At 48.6% G+C, this 24446-nt stretch overlaps 1 protein-coding gene across 3 annotated transcripts in view; it reads right to left on the reverse strand.

Annotated features, from left to right (window-relative positions):
• Positions 1-24446, reverse strand: part of cers3a (ceramide synthase 3a) — a 111387-nt gene that overhangs the window by 49901 nt on the left and 37040 nt on the right. For all 3 annotated transcript variants that reach the window (XM_038813957.1, XM_038813956.1, XM_038813958.1), the window contains exons 5-7: positions 11362-11419; positions 6684-6734; positions 318-410 (exon numbers count right to left, since the gene is read on the reverse strand). In XM_038813957.1, the coding sequence (XP_038669885.1) occupies positions 318-410; positions 6684-6734; positions 11362-11419 (202 nt within the window). The remainder of the gene's footprint in view (positions 1-317; positions 411-6683; positions 6735-11361; positions 11420-24446) is intronic.

The following is a 24446-nucleotide window of genomic DNA, read 5'->3' on the forward strand; positions in this document are numbered from 1 at the left end:
TGATGGGAATGTAAACTATTTGAAAACATGCCTTTAAAAGACACAATATTTTAAAGCAGCTGATGATTAGCTTGTTATATCATTGCCACCGTGGAGCCAGGTATAGGAGTAAGAGGAGGCCATTCGGCCCGTCCCACCGCCATTCTGCATCTTAACTCCACATGTACACCTGCTTCTTTAATCCTGAATATAAATCGATCTTAAGTTTTGAAACTTCCAATTCATCCCCAGCCTGAATACCTTTGTGTTGAAATACCAAAATTCTAACTATTGGCTTGACATCACAGCAAATTAATTGTAATGATTCAAAAACTTACCTTCCTTTTTACATCCGATGCAATACTGAATAATAGCGACCAATAAAAACTCAACTCGAGGATATAATACCAATATTGGGATGGTAACAGTGTCTGCGTGGAGAATAAAGACACGCTTGTCAAGACAGAAACATTCTTCAGGCTAATTTACAAGGTGTCCAAATTACACACCCAACCACATTCTTGGATGGCCCAGTTCTTCAGCTCTCTATAAACCTGATAATTTTCTGCACTATTTTCAGTCAAACAATATAGAAACATAGAAAATAGGAGCAGGAGGAGGCCATTCGGCCCTTTTGAGTCTGCTCCGTCATTCATCAGGATCATGGCTGATCATTAAATTCAATAGCCTGATACCGCATTTCCCCCATATCCTTTGACCCCCTTCACCCAAAGTGCTATAACTAACCGTTTCTCAAAAATATACAATGCTTTGGCCTCAATTGCTTCCTGTGGTAACAAATTCCACAGGCTCACCACTCTCTGGGTGACAAAATTTCTCAACTCTCTCCGAAATGTTTACTCTGTATCCTCAGACTGTGACCCTTGGTTCTGGAGACACCCACCGTCGGGAACATTTTTCCTGCATCTATCCTGTCTAGTCCTGTTTGAATTCCATAGGTTTCTTTGAGGTTGAAATGGAGGTTAAAATCGCACCCAAGGGATGGCAGCAGCCGTGGAGTAGATTGTAGTTCCATGGTATTTTAATCAATATGAATGAAAATCGCTTATTGTCACGAGTTGGCTTCAATGAAGTTACTGTGAAAAGCCCCTAGTCGCCACATCGCCCTGTCCGGGGAGGCTGGTACGGGAATATTCAGCCAAATGTTCTTTTTTATAGAGAAATACAGCACAGAACAGGTCCTTCGGCCCACGATGTTGCGCCGAACTTTTGTCCTAGGTTAATCATAGAATTTTGGACAATTTTTCACGGCCAATCCACCCAACCTGCACCTTTGGACTGTGGGAGGAAACCGGAGTACCCGGAGGAAACCCACGCACACACGTGGAGGATGTGCAGACTCCACACAGACAGTGACCCAAGTCGAAACCGAACTTGGGACCCTGGAGCTGTGAAGCAATTGTGCTATCCACAATGCTACCGTGCTGCCCTTAAGAAGTTAACCTACACTCCATTATTCTACCCTAATCCATGTACCCATCCAATAGCCGCTTGAAGGTCCCTAACATTTCCGACTCAACTACTTCCACAGGCAGTGCATTCCATGCCCCCACTACTCTCTGGGTAAAGAACCTACCTCTGACATCCCCTCTATATCTTCCACCATTTATCTTAAATTTAGTGTCCCCTTGTAATGGTGTGTTCCACCCGGGGAAAAAGTCTCTGACTGTCTACTCTATCTATTCCCCTAATCATCTTCTTTAATCCACATTGGAGCATCAGTGAATTCCCCCAGGGGTGGCATTCCTAAACGTCAGTCTTATACGAAGGTGATCAGCAAGAAGCACAAGCCTGTAAATCTGGCGATGTGATGAGCTGCCATTACAGAAACGGCCCTGCATTGTGTTGACTGGTGTACAGGATGGACGACCTGTGCTGCCAGGTTCACACCAGAACACCAGCTTCCAAATCTCTTGCAAGCTCCACTTTAGTCAGTGACTCAGAGCACAAGGAGTAAAACTGTTCTCAGAAACATCTTCACAACGCAAAGCTCAGAGTCGGTCATCTCACATCGGAATCATCAGTTCAATAATCACCGACTCAACTGCTGAGGGGACAACGCTAGTTTCACACCGCACGCAATTTTACTCTCCACCCGAGTCAGTGATCAGAACGTAAAAAGAGCAGTCCAGCCAGTCCCATGGGATTCCTGCCTGGACAGTTTGCTTCAAATTACATCACAATTACCAACATTTTCATTTTGAGCAGCTAGATCTTTTTTTTTAATTTAGAGTACCCAATTCATTTTTATTTCCACAATTAAGGGGCAATTTAGCGTGACCAATCCACCTAACCTGCCATCTTTTGGGTTGTGGGGGCGAAACACACGCAAACACGGGGAGAATGTGCAAACTCCACACGGACAGTGACCCAGAGCCGGGATCGAACCTGGGACCTCTGCGTCGTGAGGCCACAGTGCTAACCCACTGTGCCACCGTGCTGCCCTGAGCAGGTATAACATTGTAAATCTCCATGCACTTCAATTCCGTCAGGTTAGAGAGGAAGTGAAAGGCGTCTATTGGCGGGAGCATGGTGGCCTTCGGCCTCCATCTGGCTATAAATTCACACCCTGCAGTGGGAATGCTGACTAGTCGTAGAGAACTAGAGAGAGTGGGGGGAGGGAGTGAAATTATATAAATGTACAGCATGTGAAGAGATAATGATATGTTAAAACTAGCCACTAGAGGGAGATAAGGGACAGTACTATAAATTGCACTGACTGTTGGATTTCTGGGAGAGTGAGCTGGAGGTGGTAACAGACTGGAGTATAGTGCATTGTATAGCTAGTAAGATAGAATATAATTGTAGTCAGAATATAGAGATAGTGTTAGTGAGTTCAGTTTAATAATACATTTGCTTATCGTAGGAATAAGTATTGAACTCTAAATCAAGTAGTGTAAATAAAATTAGTTTAGTTGATGAGAAGAACTTCAAGTATCTTTGTGATCACTCTGCTTTCCGTCCTGAAGTCAATCTCACAAAGATCACTACAGAGGGGACCGAGAGGGGGCGAGGGAGGGAGAAGTGGGGGTGGGTGCGGGAGGGAGAAGTGGGGGTAGGTGCGGGAGGGAGAAGTGGGGGTGGGTGCGGGAGGGAGAAGTGGGGGTGCGGGAGGGAGAAGTGGGGGTGGGTGCGGGAGGGAGATGTGGTGGTGCGGGAGGGAGAAGTGGGGGTGGGTGCGGGAGGGAGAAGTGGGGGTGGGTGCGGGAGGGAGAAGTGGGGGTGGGTGCGGGAGGGAGAAGTGGGGGTGGGTGCGGGAGAGAGAAGTGGGGGTAGGTGCGGGAGGGAGAAGTGGGGGTGGGTGCGGGAGGGAGAAGTGGGGGTGGGTGCGGGAGGGAGAAGTGGGGGTGGGTGCGGGAGGGAGAAGTGGGGGTGGGTGCGGGAGGGAGAAGTGGGGGTGGGTGCGGGAGGGAGAAGTGGGGGTGGGTGCGGGAGGGAGAAGTGGGGGTGGGTGCGGGAGGGAGAAGTGGGGGTGGGTGCGGGAGGGAGAAGTGGGGGTGGGTGCGGGAGGGAGAAGTGGGGGTGGGTGCGGGAGGGAGAAGTGGGGGTGGGTGCGGGAGGGAGAAGTGGGGGTGGGTGCGGGAGGGAGAAGTGGGGGTGGGTGCGGGAGGGAGAAGTGGGGGTGGGTGCGGGAGGGAGAAGTGGGGGTGGGAGCGGGAGGGAGAAGTGGGGGTGGGTGCGGGAGGGAGAAGTGGGGGTGGGTGCGGGAGGGAGAAGTGGGGATGGGTGCGGGAGGGAGAAGTGGGGGTGGGTGCGGGAGGGAGAAGTGGGGGTGGGTGCGGGAGGGAGAAGTGGGGGTGCGGGAGGGAGAAGTGGGGGTGGGTGCGGGAGGGAGAAGTGGGGGTGGGTGCGGGAGGGAGAAGTGGGGGTGGGTGCGGGAGGGAGAAGTGGGGGTGGGTGCGGGAGGGAGAAGTGGGGGTGGGTGCGGGAGGGAGAAGTGGGGGTGGGTGCGGGAGGGAGATGTGGTGGTGCGGGAGGGAGAAGTGGGGGTGGGTGCGGGAGGGAGAAGTGGGGGTGGGTGCGGGAGGGAGAAGTGGGGGTGGGTGCGGGAGGGAGAAGTGGGGGTGGGTGCGGGAGGGAGAAGTGGGGGTGGGTGCGGGAGGGAAATGTGGTGGTGCGGGAGGGAGAAGTGGGGGTGGGTGCGGGAGGGAGAAGTGGGGATGGGTGCGGGAGGGAGAAGTGGGGGTGGGTGCGGGAGGGAGAAGTGGGGGTGGGTGCGGAAGGGAGAAGTGGGGGTGGGTGCGGGAGGGAGAAGTGGGGGTGGGTGCGGGAGGGAGAAGTGGGGGTGGGTGCGGGAGGGAGAAGTGGGGGTGGGTGCGGGAGGGAGAAGAGGGGGTGGGTGCGGGAGGGAGAAGTGGGGGTGGGTGCGGGAGGGAGAAGTGGGGGTGGGTGCGGGAGGGAGAAGTGGGGGTGGGTGCGGGAGGGAGAAGTGGGGGTGGGTGCGGGAGGGAGAAGTGGGGGTGGGTGCGGGAGGGAGATGTGGTGGTGCGGGAGGGAGAAGTGGGGTGGGTGCGGGAGGGAGAAGTGGGGGTGGGTGCGGGAGGGAGAAGTGGGGGTGGGTGCGGGAGGGAGAAGTGGGGGTGGGTGCGGGAGGGAGAAGTGGGGGTGGGTGCGGGAGGGAGAAGTGGGGGTGGGTGTGGGAGGGAGAAGTGGGGGTGGGTGCGGGAGGGAGAAGTGGGGGTGGGTGCGGAAGGGAGAAGTGGGGGTGGGTGCGGGAGGGAGAAGTGGGGGTGGGTGCGGGAGGGAGAGGTGGGGGTGATGAGGTCGCATTTAAATGTGTTATCCAAAAGAAGGCACCTCTGACAGTGTTGCACTCCCTCAGCATTCAGCAACGCAAGGATATCTGATGCAGTTCAGGGAATCATTTAATGATGATTCGTAAAACAGGCAGGAATAAAAGGATCTAATCATGAATAAAGGCTCAATTTTAGCTGAGTTATCTGGGAACAGAAGGAGATATTCAAACATATGAAAGATTTGAGGCAGTAAAGAGTGAGAGATTGTTTGAGTTAGTAACCAGGGATACAGATTGAGGACTACCAGAAGAAGAACGAAAGAGGAAATTATACTGATTTACAAAGATGTTAATTAGAAATTGAGAATAGTCCTCCCACACAATGATGTAAAATACTGAGCAGTCCAAAACCGCAGTGTACAGGGAATGATTCCTACCAGAATGCCAAGGCCTGTGGCACTTGTGACATTGGGTCTTGTGCTCCATCAACCTTGAATTGGCACGCTGTGGACACCTAATATGTGGCGCCAGGCAGCTCAGTGGCAAAGGAGACAAGACAATCGGGTCACTATGACCCCAGTAACCCTCAGCTAAGTCCTTAATCGGCGAGGGGTGACCACTGGGGGAAGCTGGATCAATGAAGTCGGGAGAAAAGGTAGCAGTCAGCAGTGATCTAGAACGGTAGAGGCCATAATGAAGGCGGAGGCAATAGCTGTAAGGGGGTTGGGAGTGGGATAAAGGAGGCAACTGGGGTTATTTTGGGCAGCAGGTTTGCCCAAGTTGTAATAATAATAATAATAATAATATCGCTTATTGTCACAAGTAGGCTTCAATGAAGTAACTGTGAAAAGCCCCTAGTCGCCACATTCCGGCGTCTGTTTGGGGAGACTGGAATGGGAATTGAACCCACGCTGCTGGTCTTGTTCTGCATTGAAAGCCAGCTGTCTTAACCCACTGTGCTAAATCAGCCCCTAATGTGCGGTTAGGAAGAGCATTCTCTTCTTTCCATTCAGCTCAGTATATCCAAAGCATTTATCTTGATGATGGCACTCCCGTTGGCTTGAGACAAACTTGAATGGTGGGGAGACAGCTTCAAACACATGTAAACAGGGTTTAACATAATTTCAGGCACAAGTTCTGGGTTCTGTTCTTTCACCTCTATCAATATGGTGGGCATCCTCCTCAGTTGCTAAGGAGGGTTGAGAGATGGTTGAGTTTCTCGGCAGTATCTGGAGGTCATAATATCTGCAAAACAGCCAGTGTTGCAGAGCTCCTGGTAGCTATGGATCAGTCCAGAGTCTACGGCCTCAAGGCGGTCCAACAGCAGGATCCCCTCCCAAACCTACATCGAGGCACTAACCAGTCCAAACCAGCTCCGCTCGGCAGATATGTCATGTGTATATCAGATTCCCAAAGCAACTGCTCCACTCGGAGCTTGGTCACAACAGGAGACTCCCATGAAGACGGGGTGAACACTTTTGGGCGTCCTCGAAGCATCCATGAAGCGGTCAAACATCCGCCGCTGACTCATGGGAGACGCTGGCTTGTGACTGAACAAATTGGAGAGGGTTCATTCGGGAAGGCACCAAACACAGAGAGATTGCTGGAGCATACAGAGGCGAAGTCGAAGCATGAGATGGAGCGCACAAGTTCCCACACAAACTATTTACCCCACGCTTCAAGACCACCTGTCTCACACATGGCAGAGACTGTAGACTAGGCATTGAACTGATCAGCCTTCTCAGAACCCACCAAACCAGAGTGGAAGCAAGTCGTCCTTGGTCCTGAGGAACTGCTGAGAGATGTATCACAAGCACCTTTGATGCTAATTGCACTGAGAGCAGAGCTGAGATTAGGCTTGCTGAATCTTTGACAATTACCAATACAAGGGTTGGAAAGTGGGCAGGAAGCACACAGTTAAGAGCTAAGCGCTTAAGAGTAAACTCACCTGTTTAGGATAGCCTACCCACACCTCCCATGTGTCGTGGAACCATGGCTTCTACAATAGAATAGGAAAACACAGCATGGGCATCATTAACCAAACATTTCAACAACCTTCATCAAGACAGAGTAAACAATATAATCAAAACCTTTCTTTACAATCAAGATAACAGGGAAATAAAGAACTAGTAATTCTGTAACACCTGCTGCCACTTCCTCGGAATGTCCCACGTCTTTCCAGCCAGTTAACTAGCTGAAATCACAGCCATTGTTCTTTCTTGGCACAATGCAACAGCAAGTTTGCGGAGCTCGCGTCTATGTCTATATCGCCAGTAGCGACTGGGTGAAACCAGGTTTTACATTCTCACAGCAATGTAGACCAACTTGACAAAACTAAACTGGATTTAGCTAAATCAATGTGTATAATTCTGTCAATAAAAACAGAATCGTACATCTCTATAACGCCTTTAACGTAGGAATGAAAGTCACCATTGTTAAATGTGACAGCAATTGAATAAAGACCAAAAGGGTTTAAATGTAAATATTATGAGGTCTTTAAATGTTCCAGGCATGCACCTCAGAGGCTGACTGGGCAGCTCGATCAAACATGGTGACATGAGTGCACATTCGCCACCCACTATGTTGGATTCCTGGCCTTCCATTGTATGGGTGTAAAATGGTACAGCACAATCAGATTTCTAGACTGTGATGTGGAGTATAGGAGGACCTGATGATGTACCTGGTGTGCCAGTTTATTATGGACTGTCCTTTCTTGCTTCTCTCAGCCAGTTCCATCTCAAGGACACGAGCGCAGCAGAGATGCCTTGTATCCATCTATCCTCTTCACCTCAACATTGACTAGCCAGCCTTGAACAATCTAAACCCCATGCTCTAGGACCCCCCCCCAACCCACCCCCAGCTCTTCCACCTACCTCCCCTTCTATAAATCCCATTTCATTGGCAAACTTTTGATCATCCCTTTTAACATTTCCGTGGCTGAAGAAATGATGTGAGAATGTAGGTTTCAGATTCTTGGGACATTGAGGCCAATTCTGGGGGAGGTGGGACCTGTACAAACTGGACGGTTTACATCCAGGCAGGATTGGGGCTCAGTCCTAGAGGGAGCATTTGCTAGAGTGCTTGGAGAGGGTTTAAACTAAAATGGGAGGGGGTTTGGGAACCTATTCAAGGAATCAGGTGAGGGTGAAACGCGGACAAGAACTGAAGACGGAAATGGGAAAGAGAAAAGTGATGACAGAGCTGGAGACAGAAAGGGGAATAAGAAAAGTGATAGGCAGAGAAGTTAGTGGTCAGAATCAAACAGGGCCACAGTGAAAAATAATGGGAACAGGACAAGGAATATTAAAAACACAAGCCTCAAGGCTTTGTGCCTATGGCGAATGCTCCACACATTAAAAGTGGATGAATTAATCATGCAAGCAGATGCAAATGGGTATGATATAGTCAGGAAAACAAAGACATGGCTGCAAGGAGACCAGGGATGGGAACCGAGCATCCAAGGATATTCGGTATTTAGGAAGGACAGACATAATGGAAAAGGTGGTGGGTTTGTATTGGTGGTTAAAGAGGAAGCATATCAGCTCTGGCGATGTATGGGAGGAGCTGAAAAACACCATGAGGCATAAAACGTTAGTGGGGGTTGTATATAGACCCCCAAACTGGGGTGATGCTGGGGATGGCATTAAACAGGAAATTTCAGATGCATGCGATAAAAGAACATCGTAATTATGGGTGACTTTAATTACATTGTATTTAATAGATAGGGCAAATCAAATTAGCAAATCAAATTAGCAATAATATCATAGAGGAGGAATTCCTGGAGTGCATACGGGATGGTTTGTTGGACCAATATTTTGAGGAATCAACCAGAGAACAGGCTATCTTCGACTTGGTATTATGTATTGGGAAAGACATAATTGGCAATCTAGTTGTGCGAGATCCCTTGGGGATGAGTGACCATAATGCGATAAAATTCTTCATCAAGATGGAGAGTGACTTAGTTGATTCTGAGACTAGGGTGTTGAATCTTAATAAATGAAATTACAATGGTGTGAGTTGAGAGTGGACTATGATGGATTGGAGAATGTTACTTAAAGAGATGATGGTGGATAGGTAATGGCAAACATTCGAAGAGCGCATGGATAAACTGCAACAATTGTATATTCTTGTCTGGCGCAATAATAAAACAGGAAAGGTTGCCAAAACATGGCTTACAGGGGAAATTGGAGATCGTATTAGATCGTGGAGGATGCAAAGATGCTTCAGTGTGATTTGGACAAGTTGAGTGAGTAGGCATAGCAGATGTAGTATAATTTGGATAAAAATGAGGTTACCCACTTTGGTAGCAAAAACAAGAAGGCAGATTATCTGAATGGCTGGAGATTGAGAGGGAAATGTGCAACGAGACCTAGATGGTCTCAGTCGTTGTAAGTAAGCATGCAGGTGCAGCAGGCGGTGAAGAAGGCTGTTCTATGTTCTCAGGCAAATAGTATGTTGGCCTTAATAGTGAGAGGGTCAGGGATGACTTGCTGCAATTATACAGGGTCTTGGTGAGACAACACTGGAATAGTGTGCACAGTTTTGGTCTCCTTATCTGAAGAAAGATGTTCTTTTTTTTAGTTTAATTTTTAAAATAAATTTAGAGTACCCAATTCATTTCTTCCAATTAAGGGGCAATTTAGTATGGCCAATCCATCTACTTTGCACATCTTTGGGTTGTGGGGGCGAAACCCACGCAAACACAGGGAGAATGTTCAAACTCCACACGGAAAGTGACCCAGAGCCGGGATCGAACCTGGGATCTCGGCAACGTAAGACAGCAGTGCTAACCAATGCGCCGCCATGCTACCCGAAGAAGGATGTTTTTGCTCTAGAAGGAGTGCAGCGAAGATTTGCAAGACTTATTCCTGGGCTGGTGGGACTGACACATGAGGAGAGAGTGAGTGGTTAATAATAATAATTATCTATATTAGTGTCACAAGTAGGCTTGCATAAACACTGCAATGAAGTTACTGTGAAAGTCCTCTAGTCGCCACACTCCTGCAGCTGTTCGGGTACACAGGAGGGAGAATTCAGAATGTCCAATTCACCTAACAAGCACGTCTTTCGGGACTTGTGGGAGGAAACCGGAGCACCCAGAATAAACCCACGCAGACATGGGGAAAACGTGCAGTCTCCGCACAGACAGTGACCCAAGCCGGGAATCGAACCGGGTCCCTGGCGCTGTGAAGCAACAGTGCTAACCACTGTGCTACCGTGCTGCCCAGTTAGAATTATATTCATTGGAGTTCAGAAGAATGAGGATGTTGGACGGCAGAGTGGTGCAGCGGTTAGCACTTTTGTCTACAGCGCTGAAGACCCAGGTTCGATCCCGGCCCCGGGCCACTGTCTGCGTGGAGTTTGCACATTCTCCCAATGTCTGCGTGGGTTTCACCCCCATAATCCAAAGATGTGCAAGGTAGGTGGATTGGCCATGCTAAATTGGCCCTTAATTGGAAAAACAATAATTGGGTACCCTAAATTTATTTTAAAAAAAGAATGAGGAGGGATCTCATAGAAATATATACAATTCGAACAGGACTAGACTGGGTAGATGCAGGAACGATATTCCCAATGGTGAGATGTCCAGAACCAACGGTCACAGTCTGAGGATACGGGGTAGACCATTTAGGACGGGGACGAGGAGAAATTTCTTCACCCAGAGAGTGGTTGGCCCGTGGAGTTTGTTACCACAGGAAGTAGGTGAGGCCAAAATATTGCATGTTTTCAAGAGCAATTACTTATAGCTCTTGGGGCTAAAGGGATCAAAGGGTGTGTGGGGAAAGCAGGAACAGTTATTGAGTTGGATGGTTAATATGATCATAGTGAATGGCGGAGCAGGTACGGAGGGCCGAATGGCCCCCTCCTACTCCCATTTTCTATGATCAGTGCTGAGTAATATGGCATTGTGTAACATAGAGCAGAGACTGCTTGCAAGACTTGTAGCCCACAAAAGGGTGGGGTTCTCTGGACAGTAAGGTTACAATAAAAACTGGCTGCTATGCCAACCACAGTTTGTCAAAGGTTTGGTGTCCGTCCTATACATTGGGTACACGTCGGCTTGAGCAATGACAATTTATGAGTACCTTTATAGAAGGGAGTTCAGAGCTTCATTAATGTGGAGAGAGTGGGCATTTCCCGATCAGAGTTCAGGCCTCCCCGAACAGGCGGCGGAATGAGGCGACTAGGGGCTTTTCACAGTAACTTCAATGAAGCCTACTTGTGACAATAAGTGATTATTAAAAAAAAAATCCAATTATTTTTGTACCTGGTGAGGGAGGTTGACTGCTAATTGAGCTGAATAACCTCGTGGCTGAGATTCCAGGGAGGCAGGGAAACACTGGGAGAATCAGGTGAAAATGTGTCACACACGCTCAAGCAATGGGAGTAATTGTAACTCCCAGGTGGGAAGCTGGGAAGACATTCAGCCCTCCAACCCACGCACCACCGCCCCATATAACCCCGCACATGAAACACATGGTAAATATACCACCTGGATATTTACTTCTGTCCTGTCTAGTTGCTGCCTGGGACAAGGTTAAAATTGCCCTTATGTATCAAAGTTAAACGTGACTAAAACTCAATGATATGAAGTTATTAACAAAGAATGCCGAGAAATTACTCACATCAATGAGGACAGCAACACCACCAGTAAATGCCAGGAGATAAAATGTACATCGCCAGCTAGAAAACAAACCACTTATATCGTCAAAAATTTCTCTCCCAAACCAGACTGACAGCAATGAGAAAGCACACATCATTTACACTGCACAGGAGGTCATTCTGTCCACTGCTGGCTCTTTTACACTACTATCCCAATGGCCCATCCCTACAGCCCTGTCTGTTATCCTTTGGGCAGTTATATCAGTGTGACATACCGAGATCATCTCTCTAATGTGGACCCAAGAACACAGAGCCCCAGGAGGAAGGTTTCTCTGCTCTGCCTGGCTGTGGATGCTGAAAAGCAGCAACAGGAAAGGCTGCAGACACTTGGGGTATCAGGGGGCATCACTGTAGTCAAAACGGTGGTTCTTTCCTCAGAAAGGCTGTGGTGCAGATACCATTGGGAGAGGCAGGGGGAGGGGGGTCTTGGGGAGGAGGGTGCATTGGGAAGGGTACAATTAACACTTGCCACACAGCAGAAACAGCAGCATTAAAGTTGAGGTGCTGGTTTTCCTCTCCCATAACCCCCCCCAGGCTCCTTCATGAGACCAATCAAGTCCCCTCCCCACCATCTGTCTCCCTTTCCCACCCTCCCATCCGACTTCCCTCCCTCCCTGATCCATCTCCCCCATCCGTCTCCCCTTCCCTCCCCCTGATACGTCTCCCCTCCTTTTTGCAATCAGGTGACTTCCCTACTTTGAGCACCCCCAATTTGATCCAATCAAATCTCCTCACTTCCTCCTTGGTTACTGCTACATTGGCAGCATTCGCTTCTCTAGTGGAGATTCCAATTTTTATCTGGCTACAAATTTATTATTTATATGGTTATTTCATTAGTTTGAACAGAAACGTGGCTTATGTTTGGATGGGACTAAGAATGTAATCTATAGAATATACAGAACATCAACCCCTTAATTAGAAAAAATGAATTGGGTACTCTAAATTTATTTTTAAAAACCATATTGTGTTTTCTATTTCCCAATGTTCTCCTGTTCTCACACTTGTTCCAATTCCTTTCCATAGATTAAATCAAGCAATGCTTCTTTCCTTGTTGCACAGGCCCACCTAGGAAGCAGTCCTGTAAATCCTCTGATGCATTCCCCATTTGGCACTCGTGCATCATTATCCATCGATCAGGTGGAAAAGAGGGTGAAGGCTGACCTAATAGAGGCCGTTAAATTTCTGAAGAGTTCAGTTGGATAGTTGTTGAGAAGAGACTTTCTGTCATGTTCATAAATGTAAGAGAGTCACCAATGAATCCATTAGCAATTCGGGGAAATATCTTTCAAAAACAAAAAAGAGTTGTTAGTGTTATGTACTTGCATTAATTCTTTTTAGTTCTGGAGAAGCTCTGTTGCATTGTGACATCACAAGTCCGAGCACGGGGAACGGTGAGAGAAGAAACAGCCGTGTAAAAGATAACACACTGTACATACTGTGCTGCAGAGAACTAACGGGCTAGGTGGACATGAGTTATTATAATCTGCCTGTAGAACAGATTATACAGTAGTCTGATAACTAAGAGGCCGAAGATCAGATTGTTGCCTTGTGTGAGGGAATCAATATTGTAGTTGCTGAAAACGCGGTTGTGAATTGTACGTATGGGTGGAAAAATGTCAGGAGTTTTTGCAGTTGTGGGATCCTGTCATGAAAATGTGGAGCGATGGAGTTCCTATACTGAACATTTTGGCTCCTTTGTGCAGGCAAACAAAATAGCTGAAGGAATTATGGTGCCCTCTTTCCTGAGCATGACTGGGGGGTGTTAGGATACCGGACCAGACCCCAACATTTGTTAGGATGCCAGATGAAAACTCTAAACTGTTTTTTGAAACATTTGTAGAACTGAGAAAAAAGGATGCTTCACCCTAGGTGTGATGACTCTGACCAATAGGTATCTTTTATGTTAAAACAAACTTTAAACACAGAATTAACAACATTAACATCAAAGGGAATAGTTTTACAATTATCAGTTAAACAGCCCTTAAACACAAGGAAAAACCTGAGGAAGGAGCAGTGCTCTGAAAGCTAGTGATTTGAAACAAACCTGTCAGACTTTAACCTGGTGTTGTAAGACGTCTTACTGGGAGAGATGAAGAGGAACTCCTTCCAAATCTGAATGCCACTCTCTGGAGATTGGGCGACTATGGTCTGAGTCCATAAGGGTAAGTGTGAGTTCTTCCAGTCCTCTGTTGAGTATTTGGCACATGTAATTGTTGCCAGTGGCCTTCCAGAACAATAACTTTCCACCCTGGAATTGTTGAACTGCTCTGGAAGATTTGTCCCAAACTTGGCAATAATTCCAAAACCATGACATAAACTCTTCTACCAGAAGAGAAAGTGCAAGTGGCCAGATCAATGCAGTAATGCTTTCGTCCAAGCCAATGAAGCTTTACTTATAGCTGACATCCTCACCCACTATTTGATCCATGCTACCCTTAGCTTGTGTTGCGTCTCCTTAAAGTGTAGGAGTGATGTTCTCTCAAATCATGCCATCAGGTGAAGCTAGTTCCATTGCTTTTTCTTCTCGAACCTGGAGCGAAGCTGAAAGTATCTGTGCCCAGATTGAAAGGGAAACATTGGGGACAGTTCTCGGAGTAAAGAAATTCCATCAGTTTTTGTACGGGAGAAAGCTCACATTGTTGATGAGCCATTATCCATTAGCCACCATTTTTGGACCACACATGTGAATTCCATCACTTGCCACAAGTAGAAAGCAAAGACGGACGTTGCTTTTGTCTGCGCATATTTATACTACTAAGTACCGACAGACAAGTCTAACGGTAATGTGGATGGATTTTCACGATTACCACTGTCAGGTAGTTTGTCAGACTGCTCAAATGAGAATATATTCTTCTTTCAACAAGTAGACAACACACCAGGCACTTCTAAACAAGTGAGGAAACACACTCGGAGCAATCCGATACTCTCAGAAGTGTTGGATATGGTATTACGAGGGAAGACTCCGGAACGAGCACCTGACCTGAAACCCGATCACTCCAGGAGATTGGAGCTGTCATTGCAGTCAGGATGTCTTCCACGGGGGCTCGGAGTGATTATACTGGCATCGTTGAGGAAAAGCATGTTAGAGAAGCTACATGAGAGCCATTGCGGAGTTGGGTTGATGTTGGGTTGATCAGTGGGTAGGTAGGTAACCAACTCCCAGGCGCATGTAAAGGTTACTCTCAGGTAGCTATTTTGGTATCACCTTTGAACCCACTGCCTGTGGCATGCTCCCAAGCCTATGCTGGGTAATCTCAAACACAATGCCCCCATTCTGAATGCCTGCAGGTGCTGGCACATGGGACAGGCAAGAGGTACAACGTGAACTTACTCCTCTGCTGGTTCACTGGGTGTCATGGAGACTGTTCTCCCAGCACAGTCAGTGTTGAGCCTCTGGAGCCCTGTGCAGGCATTAGGGTTCTTTCCTGTGTCCCCAAGACATGGAGTGGAATAGTGGGTCAAGATCTTTGCTCCATTATCCAGTTATTGCTGGCCTTGTGCAATGTGAATAGGACTACATTAGCTGTACCATCACCAACAGTCGAACATTGTGTTGACACTCACTGTGAAGACTTGCACATAAAGGTAAGGTAAAGGATATTTGTTCCTGTGTGGCTGTGTCCAGTATGAGGAAGCAATGTTGGAGAAATACAAGGAAATAAATCTGTGCACTTAATTATTCAAACTACCAAGACGACCAGTTATGGGAGATAGCTCAACACTAACTCTCCCATTTCGATCTCAATGAATTATACCTTTAATTTTGAAACACAGAGGATCTTTTGAACAGGTAGTCTGTGTGAGATTAATGTACAGCTTGCTGCAATGAAGAGAAAATTCATAGATTTGAGGTCAAATCAAATGTCCCTATTTGTCTTAATCTCCCTTTGAATAATAACATTGCACTGTTCCAATTGCCAATTTATGGTCACAGATTGTGCACTGATTGTCCAATTTTCTTCTGCATACTAACATCAACTTTTACTGCCTCTTTATTGTGTAGTCTGTGTAATATGAGCCATTAAGTTTTCTTCTGAGAAAACCACTTAATACTCTCCAGCATCACCAAGTGAATCCAGCAGGAATCACACAATGAGTCTCCATATTGGGAGGGGAGGGTGAAAGTGGTCTTCACTGTGAGCACAACATACCCAGAGTGGGCAGCCTGCTGTACATTTTTTTTCAATAATATTTTATTAAGGTATTTGAAAAATTTTATAACAGTAACATAAACAATGACATCAACATGGTAAAATAAACATTTCCCAGCCCCCCAGCCCAATCTTCACGCACCTCAACCATGCAACAACAATCCCCCCACCCCCCCCTCTCTCTCTTTTGGAATACTGCATCTACTGACATTTTAATTTTCCCTGAGAAAGTCGATGAACAGCTGCCACCTCCGGGAGAACCCTAACATTGACCCTCTTAAGGCAAACTTTATTTTCTCGAGACTGAGAAACCCAGCCATGTCACTAACTCAGGTCTCTACATGCAGGGACTTCGAGTCCCTCCATATTAATAAGATCCGTCTCCGGGCTACCAGGGAGGCAAAGGCCAGGATGTCGGCCTCTTTCGCCCCCTGAACTCCCAGCTCTTCCGACACTCCAAAGATCGCTACCTCCGTACTTGGCACCACCCATGTTTTTAGTACCGTGGACATCGCCTTAGCAAAAGCCTGCCAAAACCCTCATAGCTTTGGGCATGCCTAAAACATGTGGACATGATTTGCTGAGCTTCCCGCGCACACCTATCCTCTACCCCAAATAACTTGTTCATCCTAGCCACTGTCATGTCTGCCCGATGGACTACCTTAAACTGTATCATGCTAAGCGTGGCGCATGATGAGGAGGTATTAACCCTGCTTAGGGCATCCGCCCATAGCCCCGCCTCTATCTCTCCTCCTAGCTCGTCCTCCCAATTGCCCTTAAGCTCCTCCACCAGAGCTTCCTCCACCTCCAAAAGCTCCTGGTAAATATCCGATACCGTCCCCTCTCCCACCCCGGTACTGGAGACTACTCTATCCTGTATCCCCCGTGGCAGCAGCAGTGGAAAGGCCAGAACCTGTTTTCTCAGGAAGTCTTGCACATGCATATAAAACCATTCCCTGCTGGTGATTTAAATTTATCCTCCAAAGCTTTCAAGCTGGGAAAGCTCCCGTCTACAAATAGATCCCCCATTCTTTCAATTCCTCCCCTCTGCCAACTCCGGAACCCGCCATCTAGCCTACCCGGTATAAACCTGGGGTTATTATAAATCAGGGTCCAAATCGATGCTCCCTCTACTCTCTTATATCTCCTCCATTGCCCCCAGATCCTCAGAGCTGCCACTAACACCGGACCTACGGAGTATCGGGCCGGCAAGAGGGGCAGAGGTGCCGTTACCAATGCTCTCAGACTGGTGTCTTTGCATGACTCCGCCTCCATCCGCTCCCATGCCGACCCCTCCCCCACTACCCACTTCCTGATCATGGCTATATTAACCGCCCAGTAGTAATTGCAGAAGTTCGGCAGCGCCAACCCACCCTCCCCCCGACTGCGCTCCAGCAACACTTTCTTTACTCGTGGAGTTTTATTCGCCCACACAAAGCCCAAAATAATCTTATTCACCCGCTTGAAAAAGGCCCGAGGGATGAAGATGGGGAGGCACTGAAAGACAAACAGAAATCTGGGGAGGACCATCATTTTCACGGTCTGTACCCTCCCAGTCAGTGATAGCGGGAGCATGTCCTATCTCTTAAAGTCCCCTTCCATTTGTTCTACCAACTAGGTAGATAGGTTTTAACTTCTGTAGTAACTCCCATTTCTGGGCCACTTGGATTCCCAGATATTGAAAGCTCTTCCCTACCATTCTAAGCAGCTGCTCTCCCAGTCTCTTCTCCTATCCTCTTGCCTGCATTGCAAACATCTCACTTTTCCCCATATTCAAGTTATACACTGAAAAATTGCCAAATTTCCCCAAGATTCGCATTACTTCCCCCATCCCCTCCAGTGGGATCGAAATGTACCAGAGCAGGGCATCTGCGTAGAGTGAGACCCGATGCCCCCCCCCCCCTTCCCCCCGGAACCTGCCCTTTCCAGTTCCTAGAGGCTCTCAACGCCATGGCCAGTGGCTCTATGACCAGAGCAAACAGTAATGGGGAGAGGGGGCACCCTTGCCTAGTCCCTCGGTGTAGTTCAAAATACCCCGACCTCAGCCAGTTCGTACACATACTCGCTACTGGTGCCTGATAGACCAACCACACCCAGTCAATAAAGCCCTCACCAAACCCAAACCTTCCCAGAGCCTCCCACAGGTAATTCCACTCCACCCGAACAAAAGCCTTCTCCGCATCCATCGCTAACACCACCTCCGCCTCCTCTCCTTCCGAGGGCATCATAATAACATCTAGAAGCCTTCAAACATTGGCCTTGAGTTGTCTGCCTTTTACAAATCCCGTCTGGTCTTCCCCTATCACCCCCAGGACACAGTCCTCTATCCTTGTGACCAGTATCTTAGCCAGCAGTTTGGCAACCACATTCTGTAGAGAAATCGGCCCGTATGACCCGCATTGCTCCGGATCCTTCTCCTGTTTCAGGATCAATGAAATCGAGGCCTGCGACATTGTTTGGGGAGGTCTCCCTTCTCTCTTGCTTTGTTAAATGTCCTCACCAACAGTGGGCTCAATATCTCTGAAAACATCTTGCAGAATTCCACCGGGTCGCTGTCAGGCTCCGGGGCCTTGCCCGACTGCATGCCCTCCAGCCACTTGATTATTTCCTCAATCTCAATTGGGGCTCCCAGCCCCTCCACCAGGTCCTCCTCCACCCTCGGGAACCTCAACTGATCCAGAAATTGCCTCATTCCCTCCACCCCAGCCGGGGCTTCCGACTCATATAATTTACTGTAAAAGTCCTTAAGCACCTCGATCACCCCCGCTGGATCCAGGACAGTATTCCCACCTCTACTCTTTACTTTCCCTATCTCCCTGGCCACCTCTCTTTTCCTGAGCTGGTGCGCCAACATTCTGCTTGCCTTTTCCCCGTACTCATAGATCGCTCCCCTTGCCTTCCTCAGCTGCTCCACTGCTTTCCCTGTGGTCAACAGCCAAAACTCCACCTGTAATCTCCGCCGTTCCCTCAGTAGCCCCACGTCCAGGGCCTCCAAGTATCTCCTGCCCACCTGGAGTATCTCCTCCACTAATCTATCCCTCTCCGCCCGTTCCACCTTTTCTCTGTGAGCCCGTATCGAGATTAATTCCCCTCTGATTACTGCGTTCAAAGCTTCCCAGACCGTCGCTGCAGAGACCTCCCCCATATCACATGTTTCCAGGTAGTTCTGGATGGACTTGTTAACCTGCCCACAGATCGCTTCATCCGCTAGCAACGCCACAGCCAGTCTCCACAGCGGGCGTTGCCCTCTCTTCACACTAACCCGTAGATATACCCAATGCGGGGCATGATCCGACACTGCGATTGCCAAGTACTCAGTATCCACACCTCTGGTATTAGCGCCATGCCCAGAACAAAAAGGACGATACAAGAGTATACCTTGTGGACATGTGAAAAAAAGGAAAACTCCTTCGCCCTTGGCCGTGCAAACCTCCATGGGTCTACTCCCCCCACCTGTTCCATAAAACCCTTCAATTCCTTTGCCGCAGCCGGCCTCCTCCCTGTCCTGGATTTTGACTGGTCCAATTCCGGATCAATGACAGTATTGAAGTCCCCTCCCGTGATCAGGTTATGTGACTCCAAGTCTGGGATCTTATCTAATGCCCGCCTCATAAATTCCACCTCGTCCCAATTCGGAGCATATATGTTCACAATTACCACTCGCACCCCCTCCAGCTTCCCACTCACCATTATGTACCTATCCCCCTTGTCTGACACGATTCTCCACCCCCTTGTCTGACACGATTCTCCCTGCCTCGAATGCCACTCATTTGCTGATTAAGATCCCTACCACCCTGGTCTTTGAGTCCAGTCCTGAGTGGAACACTTGGCGAACCCACCCCTTCCTCAATTTCGTCTGGTCTGTAACCTTTAGGTGCATCTCTTGCAGCATTGCCACGTCCGCCTTCAGTTCCCTCAAATGCGCAAACACGCGAGCCCTCTTGACCGGCCCATTCAGTCCTCTCACATTCCAGGTGATCAGCCTAGATGGGGGGGCTTCCAACAACCCCCCCCCCCCCCCCCCCCCCCCCCCCGCCGACTAGCCGTCACCCCTTTTAGGCCAGCTTTGAGCTCGCGCCCTCCGCTTCCTCGAGTCCCCACTCGGGCTGTCGGCGTTCCCAAACTTCCATTTGTCTCCTGTCAGCAAAGCAGCTCCCCCCACCTTCCCCCCTAACAACAGCACTAGAAACCCAATCCCCCAAGTCAAGCTCCAGCGTAACACCTGCTCACCCTGCAGCGCGCTTCCGAGAGTCAGCTGACCCATGCTGACTCAATAGCTCCCGCCCCTGGCACCAAGCAGTCTGTCTCCCTATTGTACTCTCCTCTCTCCCCCCCCACATGAATAAACATTTTAAAAGCATCACATTCCCCAGTAAACAAACAGAAAAAACAGTGAAGAAACAGTCACTTTAGAAAAATAGTCACCCAAAAAGCAGAACTCAGAGCCCATCCCATCCCCCCCCCCCCCCCCAACAAGGTCCCTGCAAGACAGATCAATCTTTAACCATCCACACAGCCCATTATTTCACATAGAGCTACTTAAATTTATACAATCCAGCACCACAAATCACTGCCACAGTACTTCTCCAAGGCTTAAGTGTCTTTTCATTCACGTCCAGCTTCATTTCTGTAATAAAAGTCCTACTTCGTCTGGCGTTTCAAAATAGATGTCCCGTTCCACATGTGTGACCCACAGACAGGCTGGGTACAGCATCCCAAACTTCACCACCTTCTTAAAAGAGGGTCGTTTTTGCCCGATTGAACCCAGCTCACCTCTTGGCCAAATCCGCTCCCAGGTCCTGATAAATGCGCAACTCACAGTTCTCCCACTTGCTGCTCCGTTCTTTCTTGGCCCACCGCAAAACCGGTTCCTTGTCCATTAAAACGGTGAAAACATACCACCATGTCCTCGGTGGCTCATTCACTCTGGGCTTCTGTGCGAGGGCTCTGTGCGCTCTGTCCAATTCCGGGGCCAAGGGAACGCCCCAGCCCCCATCAACTTCTACAACATGTCCATCACATAGGGCCTCGCATCCAATTCGTCACTGCCTTCAGGGAGGCCAACAATTCTGAGATTCTGCCTCCTGGACCTATTCTCCAGGTCCTCCAGCTTCTCCTGCATTCTTTTCTGGCGGTCGTCCATCATCCCCCACCTTGCTTTCCAGCATGGTTATATACTCCTCGTACTCGGACAACTTTTGTTCGACCTCCTGGATCGCTCTCCTTAAGCCTTGGAGTACTGTGGCAACGATTTGTGGTGCTGGATTGTATAAATTTAAGTAGCTCCCGATTCTGAACCACTTGATCAATCGAAGCCTTAAATTGGGTCCAGCATGTCCTTCTTCAGCTTGGCAAAGCAATCCTCAAAAAACTTCACCAGCTGCTCCGTCGACCACTGTGCCGTCTCCCCGCGGCCCTTCCCCTCCGCCATGCTGTCCCGTGTTACCAGCTCTGCTTGCGTCTCCCTTATAGGACTTTGTCTTCTCACATGGCCACTTCTGGTCCAATTCGCCATACACGGGTGGGGGATTTCTCCTTACTGTCTCACTCTTCACTGATTTATCCCATAAAATCCGGGAAAAAAAAACAGGGGAAAAAGGTCCAAAAGCCCATTACGGGCGGGAGCTATCAAATATGCGACCTGCCCCTCCATGGCCGCCACCGGAAGTCGCCTGCTTTACATCTTAACCTACAATGTCACTCGCAAAAAAAACTGAACTTGCTATAAAACATGCCGTCAATTTTCGATTGCTTGTTTGGTGATACTGGCTGAGACCTCCCCCCCCCCCCCCCCCCCCCACCCACATCTGTCCCTCCCCCCATCCGAATGCAGTGTAGGGTGGGCTAATGCATTGTGCGAAGTTTCCAGTGTGAGCACTTCCCTTGTGGTCGACCTGGGATGAATCCCTTCTGTGGGCAGTGTTTGCAACAGCAATGTCTCATATTTATATTGTGCCTTCAATGTACTAAAACATCCTAGGATGCTTCTTTAGAGCTTTATTGTATCACATAGGGTAGCGAGCCACATTATAGGTCGGGTGGCCAAAAGCTTTGTCAAGCAGGTCAGTTTTAAGGAGTGCCCTTAAAAAAAGTAGAGAGAGAGAGAGACGGGGAGGTACGAGGAGACTTGGGGCCTTGGCAATTTAATCATGGCCACTGATGGAGGAGTGAATCAGGAGTGCAGAAGAGGCAATTAGAGGTGGGTAGAGATGGTGGAGGATTCTGGGGTTAAGTGGAGATTAAAGAGATTGAGAGGGGCAGGGCCAAGGAGGGAGTTGAAAAAAGAGGATAAGAACTTTAAAATCAAGATGTTGGGGCAGCACAGTGGCTAGCACTACTGCCTGGCCATGTCAGGGACCCAGGTTCAATTCCGGCCTTGAGTGGCTGTCTGTGTGGAGTTTGCACATTTTTCCCATGTCAACATGGGTTTCCTCCTGAAGCTCTGGCTTCCTCCCACAGTCCAAAGATGTGCAGGTAGGTGGGGTTACGGGGATGGGGTGCTCTTTCGGACAGTCGCTGGGGCACAGATGGGCCGAATGGCCTCCTTCTGCTCTGTAGGAATTGTATGGTTCCATGATTGACTGGGAGGCAGTGTACATCAGCAAGCACCAAGGGTGATGGGAGAACGGGACTTGATGGGCCTCAAGACACAGGCAGCAGTTTTGGATGGCCCCACGTTTACAGAGGGTAGGTTTGCGGGATAGCAGTCAGGAAGTGCTTTGGAATAGTCAAGCGCTGAGGTAATGAAGGCATGGATGAGGGTTACAGCAGTAGATGAGTCGAGACAAGGCAAAATTGGGAGAAGTTATTGGGAATAGGTGGCTTCAGTGATTGTATGAATAGGAGATCAGAAGCTGATCTCAAGATTAAAGGTGACGCCAAAGCTGTAAAATTAATCTGAGACTGCTGCCAGAGGGATGGAGTGCGCATTAGCACACGTGAAAACTAGCACTGTGGTATCAGATGGTGTCACCGAGGGACAGTATGTAGATAGGAAGTGGGGGGAGGGGATACCAGAGAGGATAGTGTGAGGGCAGGAAGATGATTCTCTGGTTAGGACTGGACAGGTGAGAAGGAAACCAGGTCCCACCCAGCTGGACAACAGTGAAGAGCGGTTCGAGGAGGATGGCCTGGTCATACTGTCAAAGACTGTGGCCAGGTTAAGGAGGATAAGGAGGAAAAGTTTACCTTTTGTCATAGCCACAGAGGAGGTCATTTGCGATTCTGATAAGAGCTGTGGCAGAGGAGAAACTTGATTGGAGGGATTCAAACATGGATTTTTGGGAAAGGTGGGAATGGATTTGGAAGGTGGCAATACATCACCAGGACTTGAGAGAGGAAAGAGAGGTTGGAGATGGGACGGTAGTTTACAGGAATTGTGGGTACAAGGGTTGGTATTTCGAGGGATGATAGATAGCGCTTGACGCAAGTTGAAGAGGAAAAGATTATCACTATCAGCTAACATGGACACCCCGGCGGCAGACACTTGTGAAAGATGCAGTCAGTTAAAGAGACAGCTTTTGATTGTGTTCTGACAAAAGATCATTGACCTGAATTATTAACTTATTTCTCTCTCTCTACAGATGCTGCCACGACCTTCGGAGGATTTCCAGCATTTTCTGTTTCATTTCAACTTCAAACCACCTGGTTTTTGCTGATGTGTTCTGCCCATGAGCTCAATTTCTGATGTAGCATTGACAATCTCCAGCACTTAATGAGACGACATGGGACAAGAATGGAGATCAATCTGACAATCGGGATACCTGGAACAATTTGCTTCACAGATAAAACAATATTACAACATTTACGTTGAATGTAATAAAGGATGATTCCTTTTCAGCCACGACAGTGAGAACGTTGTGGGGGAATATTCTCAGCGATCAGTGCACAAGGGATACAGGCCAGTTCTCTGTCTTCCTGTTCGGCAGCCTGTGATTTTCTCTCAATCTGCTGAGACAGCACAGGGATATTGGCAGAGTGTGCAGACGTGCCAAGGACACTGGTACACAGGCTAATCACCCACCCAGCCAGCCCAATTAAAAAAATAGAAAGAACTTTTCATGGCATGAGAATGTCCGAAAGCACTTCACAGACATTTTTTTTTTTAATAAATTTAGATTACCCAATTATTTTTTCCAATTAAGGGGCAATTTAGCGTGGCCAATCCACCTACTCTGCACATTTTTGGGTTGTGGGGGCGAAACCCACGCAGACACGGGGAGAATGTGCAAACTCCACACGGACAGTGACCCAGAGCCGGGATCGAACCTGGGACCTCAGCGCCGTGAGGCGGTTGTGCTAACCACTAGGCCACCGTGCTGCCCTGCACTTCACAGACATTAAAACAGTTACCGCTGCACTGTAGGAATGGCAACAGTTAATCTCTGCACAGCAAGATTCCACAAACAGCAACATCACACCCATAGAATCCCTACATTGCACAAGGAGCCCATTCGGCCCATCACGTCTGCACCGACCCTCCGAAAGAGCACTCCACCTCGGCCCACTCCGCCACCCTATCCCCGTAACCCCGCGCATTGGTTATGGCCAGTTCACCTCACCTGAGCATCTTTGGACTGTGGGAAGAAACCAGAGCACCCGGAGGAAACAGGCAGGGGGAGAATGTGCAAACTCCACACGTCACCCAAGGCCGGAATCAAACCTGGATCCCTGGTGCTTTGAGGCAGCAGTGCTAACCACTATGCCACAGTGTCCTTGTGACGATGCCGAGAGAGATAAGCAAAAGTACATCATCAACAAAGCTAGAAGAAAATGATGTACTGAAGGCGCAAGAGGTAATTTACCAAATCACACTCTGAGCACAGTGCCTTGACCAAAGGTGTGGAGTTTAATGTTTGGGACCGAAATTGCAGAAAATAAATGTTGGTCAGTATCTT

This window comes from Scyliorhinus canicula, chromosome 12 (assembly GCF_902713615.1).
Source record: "Scyliorhinus canicula chromosome 12, sScyCan1.1, whole genome shotgun sequence".
Lineage (NCBI taxonomy): Eukaryota > Metazoa > Chordata > Chondrichthyes > Carcharhiniformes > Scyliorhinidae > Scyliorhinus > Scyliorhinus canicula.